Raw genomic sequence first — 10,517 nt, forward strand, 5'->3', positions numbered from 1 at the left:
TTACTTTGTGGCCCTGTCAGTGCAGGTGCCACTCAAAAAGCATCCAGTCCACTCTGTAAAGTGGTTGGCATTTAGAAGGGCGTCCGGCTGTAAAAAACCGTGCCAAAACAAATAATAAAACAAACCAAAATACCAGTCAGTTTGCACAAACTTATGAAAAAGTGCTCATGATATGTCAGCAGTAATTATATCTCCTTTCCCAACATACATAAACCACAACTGATATGAGTCTTACATTATTTAATGACTTATTATTTTTGTAAAATTTTTAATGTCCTTTTTTGTATAATAATTCGCTCATCTGACCCCAAAATCAGATTGTATTGTCCCCTCTTCGTTGGCCCCTTGTGGGTAATAAAAAATCAATTATTTAATGACTTGTGGCCTTCACGAAACATTTTCTAATTATCTAAATGAACATTTTTTTTAGAAATATGAAAGCAAAGATAAGCTTTTAGCCGCCTGTCAGCTTTATGCCACGAATGGATGACAACAAAACCAAAGATGTGGTGTGTCCCACTGGCGGTCGATTGTGGTTACATAACACATTTGTTTCTTTATTATCCACAAGGGGCTAAACACAGAGGGGACAACCAAGGACAGACAAACGGATTACATCAACCCCAGTGCGTAACTGGTACTTAATTTATCGACCCCGAAAAGATGAAAGGCAAAGTCGACCTCGGCGGAATTTGAACTCAGAACGAACGGCAGATGAAATACGTATTTCTTTATTACCCACAAGGGGCTAAACACAGAGGGGACAAACAAGGATAGACAAAGGGATTAAGTCGATTACATCGACCCCAATGCGTAACTGATACTTAATTTATCGACCCCGAAAGGATGAAATCAAAGTCGACCTCGGCGGAATTTGAACTCAGAACGAACGGCAGACGAAATACGGCTACGCATTTCGCCGGGTGTGCTAACGATTCTGCCAGTTACATAACACATCACAGCCAGAAATGCAAGTCTTATATCCTGTATAGCAATTCTCAGACGTGGACGACCTGCTTGAAATAGCAGCCTAATTTCCCTCAAAGGCAGAGGTGTCGAACATATCTCCTTCGCATTTCGATGCTTACGATAACAGACACGTCTGCTGAACTTTTCTTTTCTTCCTTTAAGCCATGCTGCATTAAATTTTTTTCGTCCCTTACTTAAGAATCGAGCTGTTATCGAATTTCTACGAAACTATGGTCAACAACGAATCCTAAAGTGTGTCCATATATTCTTTTATATTTTTTGATGAAAAACGTATTTCTTGGTGATTTCCAACCAAAACCGTTTCTGGCGAAGAACTTTCAACTTGATCGACTCTCCCAGCCAAAATATAAAGGAAAAAGAAGTAAGTATTTATAGTGTTTGAATCTATTTAAAATACTTTCAAGTCAGAGTTTCGGAATAACTGGAATTACCTGAGGGTGGTGTAGGAGAAGAAAATGCCAAAGAATTGCGAAGTTTTGCCGTTTTTCTCCCCCTCTTTCATTTTTTTTAGTGCTTCAAATAACAGAAGTTAAGATTCAGAAAGGATTTGTTTCCTTAAAATTTAAATATTTTATATTTTAACCCTCTCCCCCCCAATCCATGCATTTTTATTTCCCCAGGAAATTATAATTGCTGTTTTGAAACTTTCGGTTTGGCTGTCCCAAACAATTTGTAATTTCGCTGTTTTGCTCGGATTTCCCCAGATATTTGTTTTTGTGTTACATATTTAATAACAATGAAGAACAATTTAAAAATAGATATTAAACGTTTACGCACCTGCCTTACAAAAACAGTAATCCGCCACTTAAATTATTTATGTATTTTTTTTCTTTTGCAAAATTTTATGTAATTTTATTTCATATTCTGAAACATAATTCGCACTTTAAAAAGAAATTCTTAACCCACTCCCTGCTGCATAGTACAATTTAAAAAAAAAAATCAAATGCCACAATTTGATGATGTGTGAAAAACGAAATTAGATGGGAAAATGTATCCATAAAAGGATATAAATTCAGTCGTTTAAAATGTAGAAAAGTGTGTCTTTTTAATCGAACAAAATCATAATGGAACCAAAAATAAATTCCTCCCATCTCCTTTCATAGCAACAGTTTGTCGCAGGCGCTCCTTGTCCTAAGTAAAACGGTATTTCTTTGTATTTGTCTGCTGTGGGAGATGAAAAAATGGAATTGTCTGTTTGGTTTTCTTGCTCTTTTTCCATTTTCTTTCTCTCGATTTGTATTTCTACTTTAGTTTTGGTTTTGTATTATATATGTATCATATACAAACGTGTTATATTCCAATAAAAGTTACAAACTGAAAAAAATAAAATTATTTTGTTTATAATTTTGTCGGTGCAAATCAGCTCAGTGTTAACAAGTCGTATAGCCAAAACTTTTTTTTATGAACTGGCAAAAGTATGAGAAAAACAGAAAACCGAAAAAAACCTTATTCTTGGGGGGGGGGGGAGAATTAAAAAAAAAAAGGACTATTATAAGTGCTTCAGAATGTAGAATGCAATAAAATGACAAAAAATATCGAAAAGAAAACTATTCCAAAAGTACGGTAAAAAGAGGAGGACAAAAGTTTTTTTAAAAACCCACAGATTTAAACTTTTTTTAAATTTTTATCAAAAGGCTCCACCAGTGTTTTAAAGATGTGATGCGAACCAAAGTTTGGAAATATCCAAACTAAAACAGAAATTCCAAATTATGTGGAGACAGCGTTTCCAAAAGTTGGCCAATGTCTTTTATTTTTTTCACGTCATTTCATTGTATTTGATATTCCAAAACACTTGCTTATAATACATTGAAAAATAAATTTTCAAGCTCCTCTTTCATCGTACCGAAAGGTTTCCAGTCGTATTTTCGTAGCTTAAATCGTTAGTGGTCTTATTAATATGTTTATCATTGTCTGCATGACAGCCAAACCTTTCTTTTATTGCACTCAAAAGTCTGGGTAACAAACAAAGATGCGTAACAAACAAACCCGAATTTGTTTTACTCGTAACTTTCTGAAAAGCAAATATTTTGTAATGAAATTCTCAATTCAACGAATACTTTTTCAGATGGTGTAGATTAACGTTTATGTTGGAATTTAAGGTATAAAAAAAAAAAAGAAAAGATAAGAAAAAGAGTGGTGGGGGGGGATGCACCTCGACTTTGTTTACTCATACATTTAACAAAAAAAAATAGATAAAATAAAGAACCAAAATAAAACTTACTTTTGAGTACTATTCCACCCTTACCCTTTCTGGAATTTATTATATGAATATTTTCTTAATGAAATGAAATTTTCTACAGATACCGGCATTATTAAAAAAAATAAAATAAAAGTAAGGGTAATTTGCTAAAATAGCTGTTTGTTATACTCTAGGCCTGCCATAGGCAAATTGTGACCCATAAAATTTACTGGATAGCATGTAAAATTACATTGAATTTTTTTAGTAGTGTGGCCTTGATCTATGTCTCATGCAGCCTGCTTCTTGAAACAGATTGCCTATGCCAGCTGTAGCACTTGGAATAGCCTTTATTTTAAAGAAATAAAAGAATAGTGGTGAGCTTCCAGGCTAGCCTTAATGGAATAATGAGAACATTCTATCTTATTTCCTTTCCTTCATATTTCAGGGCTTAAAATACCATCATGGTCCCTATTTCTGATGAAACTTGTGTTCATCTTATGAAAAATAAGTTTTCCATTCATATCTAAAAATAGAAGGGTTGGGTGGCTGCTTCTAGCATGCTGAATGGTCACGTATGAGGATGTTCTAACACTGAGTGTGTTGAAAAAAAGAGAGATTAAGAATGTGATAAAATGAGTGAAATATGTATTCAATTAGTGTTAACATTTCTGTATACCAGTCAACAAAGTTTTCTTTCAGAGAACTTTCTTAAACAAGCATCATCATCATCGTTTAACGTCCATTTTCCGCGCTAGCACGGGTTGGACGGTTCGACCGGGGTCTGGGAAGCCAGGGGCTGCACCAGACTCCAGTCTGATCTGGCAGAGTTTCTACAGTTGGATGCCCTTCCTAACGCCAACCACTCCGAGTGTAGTAGGTGCTTTTTACTTGCCACCTGCACAGGTGCCAGGGGGTTCCGGCATCGGCCACGATTGGTTGGAGCTTTTAACGTGCCACCGGCACGGAAGCCAGCCAAGGCGCCACGTTCAGATGGTGCTTTTTTATGTGCCACCGGCACTGGAGCCAGTCGAGGCAGCGCTGGCATCGGCCACGGAAAAAGAAAATGACAGAAGTTGAAAGTGAAAAGTGTTCATTTTATCTCAAGTGAAAATGTTTATTATGTGTGTTTATTATGGTCGTTATGCATTCCAAATCGGATCTAGTTAAATTGATTCACAAGATCAGCCTCCTTTAATTTTGCTCAGATTGCTTTCAATTTTGGTGTATTGATGCAACTCTGAATTTTGATTATGATCAACCAATTTACTTTATCTTGTAAATTAAAGAATCTGATGTTATTTGGAATTAAAGTTGGGAGATTTGGGTGATTTTAGCCAATCAACAGACAGTGAGCATTAACAGCTTGTTACCATGACAACCGCACGTTGTGTTGTTTCACTTCACCCATGTCTGTGTTGCATGTGTGTGCGCGTGTATGTATGTGTGTGTATGTGTGCATGTATGTTGTGTGTTTTGTGTGTGAGATCTAGTTAATTTGATCCACATGAACATATAAACTTGTATATGAATATATACATCCACTTACACTTATATATTAATGATGTACATGACGGGTGTACATAATACTGAAATATGCATAAAGTAAACACAGGTAACAGGTCATTTCACAGACGCTAAACTATAAATTTCACGGGGTAAAACCTTAAAGTTGATATTGCTGTCTCACTATTGACTTAAAATACAGTTTTCTTTAATTTTGAACCTCTTTTTCCTCAAAATTTTTCTCCACAAGATCATGGATTCACAGCAATAAGAGTGGAAAACTACATCAATATAACCAGTTTTCAGATTTTTTACTTCCTTTTAAAAACTGCAGATTCTGTGAATCAGTTTAACTAGTTCCTCAAAATCTATACTGTTCAGCTATTTGAGCAAGTAAATGTTCAAACTGTATATTGGGGTACCTCCTCTGCTGCATGAATTCAATGAAATATGTAGGGAATAATTCTGAGGAGGTACCATAAATATGGTAGTATCTGCATTTGGCATGAATCCATTTTCCTTCCATGTGATTTGTGTGGACACCTGTGGTTTCAATTACAAATGACATGGAATGGTTTACCGTGAAGTACAAGAATCCATTGCTTGATAAGTTCTGATATGCTGTTCATTCATCAATCAATATCCATCCTGGGTGGACATGCTGGAGTCTCATTGTTTTGCAGGGGTGCAGTTGACTGGCTGTATGGATGAGAAACACTTTTAGTGAGTGATTTAATTCATATCCTTTTGTTATCAGTTGTTGTCCTATAATATTTTCTCATGGCTAGACATGTGTCCAAGGATGACTGGGATCAAATGATGCTGCTTGCGCAATGGTGACAGGCTGCTCTTACAGCTAACATTTGACATTAAGGTGATGAGACATATTTCTCTACTCTAATTGTTTGGGTTAATGTGTACTCTGTACTACATTTTTATGTTGATAAATTATAATTTCCTCTTTAGACTCTATTCTTTTTAAGTATCCTCTGTAATGTATAGTGTTTCTGTATCATTTCAGGATACTGGCTGAAACTTGCAGGAGAAATCTATTTACATCAGAAGCATCATCAATATTTATCATTATTTAAAGACTAAAAATGTTATTCAAAACAACTATAACAATTTTTTAATAAATTTGAAGAATTCTGGTGAAATGTTTATCAGCAACATTTAGTGTATGTCACTGTCTGGAATGAGAACAAAATACTTTGCATTTTGTATACGCTTAGATAAAATTTTATAGGACTTTGTAGCTTAGATCATAGTTGATGGACATATTGAAGAAGGAATGCTTGTTAGAAATGAATTATAGAAAGAGAAACAAGAAACACATTCATACATTGTGGTGAGAGAAGGAACCCTCTCTCTCTTTCGGAGAGGCACTGAGCAGCTATACGCACACATACACACACGGCAGTAACTCCCGCCTACCGAATTCAATCACAAAGCTCCGGTCGGCTTGGGGCTATAGCGGAAGACACCTACCCATGAATGTTAAATCAAAAGACTGATTTTTTTCTTTTTTTGTATTATGGAGAGATGGCAAAAAATTTAAGAAAGTCTTCATATGAATGTGATTTCTGTAAAAAGTCATTCACTACAAAAGGTCATCTTACTACTCATGTACGTATTCATACAGGAGAGAAACCATATCACTGTGGCATCTGTGGGAAATCATTCAATCAGAATGGTGAGTTAACTATTCATAAACGTCTTCATACAGGAGAGAAACCATATCATTGTGATATCTGTGGTCAATCATTCACTCGTAAAGATATTTTAACCACACACGTACGTATTCACACAGGAGAGAAACCATATCAATGTGACATGTGCTGTAAATCTTTTGCTAAAAGTACCAACCTGACCGATCACAAACGCATTCATACTGGAGAAAAACCATATCACTGTGATTTCTGTGGTAAGTCGTTCAATCAAAGTAATCAGCTAATTAAACACAAACGTATTCACACGGGAGAAAAGCCATATCACTGTGATATCTGTGACAAATCATTCTCTCGAAATGACGAGTTGACTGTACACAAATACATTCATACAGGAGAGAAACCGTATCACTGTGATTTCTGTGGCAAGTCATTCCATGAAAATAGTTCCTTGACTGGACACAAACGCATTCACACAGGAGAAAAACGATTCCATTGTGATGTTTGTGGTAAAGGATTCATTCGAAGCATAGATTTAAGGGGACACATGCACATTCATACAGGAGAAAAACCATACCGTTGTGATGTGTGTGGTAAATCATTCTCTCGAAATGGTGACTTAACAACACACAAACTCATTCATTCTGGAGAGAAACCACATCACTGTGATATCTGTGGGAAGTCTTACCGTCGGAATAACGAGTTAACTATTCACAAACGTACTCATACTGGGGAGAAACCATTCCATTGTGCCAGCTGTGGTAAATCATTCTCTTACAATTGTCGGTTAAATAAGCACAAATGTATTGGTATGGAAGAAAGACTATATCATCATAATGTTTTTGGTGAATCATTCTCTTGACATGATAATTTAACTATTCACATTTGTACTCTTACACGGGAGAAAACACGTCACATTGTTATTTATAGTATTTCACTAGCTCTGTCTGGCACCTGTGCAGGTAGCACGTAAAAAGCACCCACTACACTCACAGAGTGGTTGGTGTTAGGAAGGGCATCCAGCCATAGAAACACTGCCAGATCAGACTGGAGCCTGGTGCAGCCTCCTGGCTTCAGACCCCAGTTAAACCATCCAACCCATGCTAGCATGGAAAACGGACACTAAATGATGATGATGATGACTGCACCCCCCCCCCACACCTTTCCCATTTTTTTTTTGCATTCTTATGAACTCCCTACTCTTGCACCTTGGGCAATCCTCTACTATCCCGTTTGTATTCACATCTTACCTTGAAAGTATGCTGTGGTACATTGCCCCCATCTCTTGCCCATTCCCCCTTCACTCTCACTCCCTTTGATTGGGGTATCCATGTATCTCCTCTACAATAAGACACTTGTTTCTGCCCCTCTGTTATACTCTCACCTCTCATCACCTGGCACCCTGGCACAAAGCCACCTCCCTCAGTATCTCCACCCTCTCAAAGGATTTTGTCTTGCAAGTTTCTTGGTGACCTCACTGGTGTGGACGCCATGTAAAAAGCATCCAGTCCACTCTGTAAAGTGGTCGGAGTTTGGAAGGACATTCAGTCATAAAAAACCCATGCCAAAGCAGACCTTGTCAGTGCTGGTGCCACATAAAAAGCACCCTTAGTCCACTCTGTAAAATGGCTGGCATAAGGGCAGACATCCAGTCGTAGAAACCATGCCAAAGCAGACGGTTGGAGCCTGGTGCAGTTTGCTGGCTCCTGTCAAGCCATTCATCTGATGTTTGCTTGGAAAATAAGTGTTAAATGATGATTATAATTATTATGATGAGGATATCTGTAAGTATATTTTTTCAATGCTTTTTAATGTACATCCTTTCAAGTATTCTTGGGTATATTCTAAACTGATTTTCACCAACTGCTTACTTTTAACCTGTATAATTTATTGACACTATTTGATACAAGATATGATCTGATATTATGAGGAAATGAATGAGATATAAGTAATAGGATGATATTGTAAATGAAATGGTGACGATGGTAGCTTTGTAGTGGAGCTGTGATATAGTGAGTTGGTTAATGAGAACCAAGTGAGAGGCTGTCTAAGGACAAGATATTTCCCATTTTCAGATAATATTAAAATATGATTTCATCATTTTACATGCATTTTAAATACATATTGTAGTATAGAAACTTACATATGTGACTGTTATTTGTATCAAGAACAAGCAACATGATAATACGAAACATCTGTAAAAGTCATTGCAATATTCAGAAGCGGAATAACTGAATTGCTGGAAACCTTATTTCTTCTTTTGGAGAATGCTGTTAGCATTGTGTGAAAAGTAATCTTTGAAATATTGATGATTTGAATGAACAACATTTCTCATCTGCTCACCGTGAAAACATCTTTCAGTAAGAATGAGCACATCTTAACATTTACAGCTGTAAACAAAAAACTCGGATTTCATGATTTGACCATGTTAGGGTGGAATAAATATTTTTGAACAGAGTTTAGTTTGGAAAAATATTAAAACAAGGCTAGACCTTTTCTTTAGACTTCCTTGTTTCTAGCATTGGAGTTTGTAGAAACTGTAAAGCCATTATAAAAAATCATTTCAGTTTTAAAGTATTTTCAGAACAAAAGGATATAATTTGCATTTTCAGTAGAGTAAAATTACAAATGTTTGCAGAATGAAGTGGTGGCGAATTGCATATATTAACCACAATGTATTACTGTTATCTGTTTTTTAACTCCTAGTAAATGAAATCTCAGGTTGAACTTGGCAGGAATAAAACAAAATATGGCAATTTATTAAATCCATAACTCTAGGCCTTTCAATTTGTCATCCTCCTATTTGATGTAATCACTTTAATCTATATATATAAAACTGTAGTTGTGTGAGTGTCTGTCCCCTTCGATTTAGATTCCTAACTACTCCCACATTTTGCGGTGCAGTTTAACCAAATTCGGGTATCTTATAGTCGTGATTCATATCGAGCCCGTCTGAGTATTAGCGCGCGTCTACGATGAGTCTACGATTTTAAAAATAATTTAACATCATTTTTTATTCCATTTTAATGCATAATTTTTCGTGTGTCGATGGCGGCGGAGTTGGCGTCCATGGTCACACCTGCACCTGTTTGCTTCTCCCCCTTCTTCCCTCCCTCGTGAAGCTGTGGGGAAGGGAGTTTAAGGAAATCAACGTCGTAAAGCGTTGTCAAGGAGACCAGCGTTCTTTTAGAACAACGACTTCATGGCTTGAAGACACCAAAACAGAAATGGCTAAGAAAGCCCGAATTGGCATCTATAAGGGAAGTAACTCTAAAAATGCTTATATAGTTATTTCCCTTACAAACCCGAGCAATGCCGGGCGATACTGCTAGTTGTAATATAAAAATATTAATAGTGATTTCAAATTTTGGTACAAGGCCAGTAATTTTAGGAAGAGGGAGTTAGTTGATTGCATCAATACTTGAACTTGACGAGTATTCTGTTTTCATAATGCAATGAGAGGCAAAGTTAACCTTGGCAGGATTTGAACTCCAAATGTAAAGTGCAAGAAGAAACAGCGTTAAGCATTTTGTCTCACATGATTAATTCTATCAACTCCCTGCCTAGATAAAGATTAGTTTCAAATTTTGGCTTCAGGCCAGCAGCTTTGGAGTAAAGGATAAGTTGGTTACATTGCCCCACCTCCCTCCCCATTACTCAACAAGTATTTACTTTATTGACTTCCCCCTCAACCACCAAAAGGATGAAAGGCAAAGTTGACCTCTGCAGAATTTGAACTCAGAACATAAAGACAGACAAGATGCTGCTAAGTATTTCACCCAGCATGCTAATGATTCTTGATTCTAGTAATCTTTTCAACTCTAGGCACAAGACCCGATATTTTTGGGGAGGGTGCCAGTTAATTAGCTTGACCTCAGTACGTGACTGGTATTTAATTTCATCAATCTCGAAAGGATGAAAGGCAAAGTCAACTTCGGTGGAATTTGAAGACAGACAAAATACCACTAAGCATTTCGCCCAGCATGCTAACATTTCTTATTTCTTTACTGCCCACAAGGGGCTACACACACACAGAGGACAAACAAAGACAGACAAATGGATTAAGTCGATTATATCGACCCCAGTGCGTAACTGGTACTTATTTAATCGACCCCGAAAGGACGAAAGGCAAAGTCGATCTTGGCAGAATTTGAACTCAGAATGTAAAGACAGACGGT

At 36.7% G+C, this 10,517-nt stretch overlaps 1 protein-coding gene across 1 annotated transcript; it reads left to right on the plus strand.

The window, feature by feature from the left end:
• Positions 1-862: 862 nt before the first annotated feature.
• Positions 863-8,592, plus strand: LOC118765845 (zinc finger protein 239-like). The gene is made up of 4 exons (XM_036508472.1): positions 863-1,351; positions 5,694-6,033; positions 6,162-7,280; positions 7,479-8,592. The coding sequence occupies exon 3, from the start codon at positions 6,167-6,169 to the stop codon at positions 7,199-7,201; it is 1,035 nt and encodes a 344-aa protein (XP_036364365.1). The 5' UTR covers positions 863-1,351; positions 5,694-6,033; positions 6,162-6,166; the 3' UTR covers positions 7,202-7,280; positions 7,479-8,592.
• The last annotated feature ends 1,925 nt before the right edge of the window (positions 8,593-10,517 follow it).

Source organism: Octopus sinensis, linkage group LG13 (genome assembly GCF_006345805.1).
Source record: "Octopus sinensis linkage group LG13, ASM634580v1, whole genome shotgun sequence".
Taxonomy (NCBI): domain Eukaryota; kingdom Metazoa; phylum Mollusca; class Cephalopoda; order Octopoda; family Octopodidae; genus Octopus; species Octopus sinensis.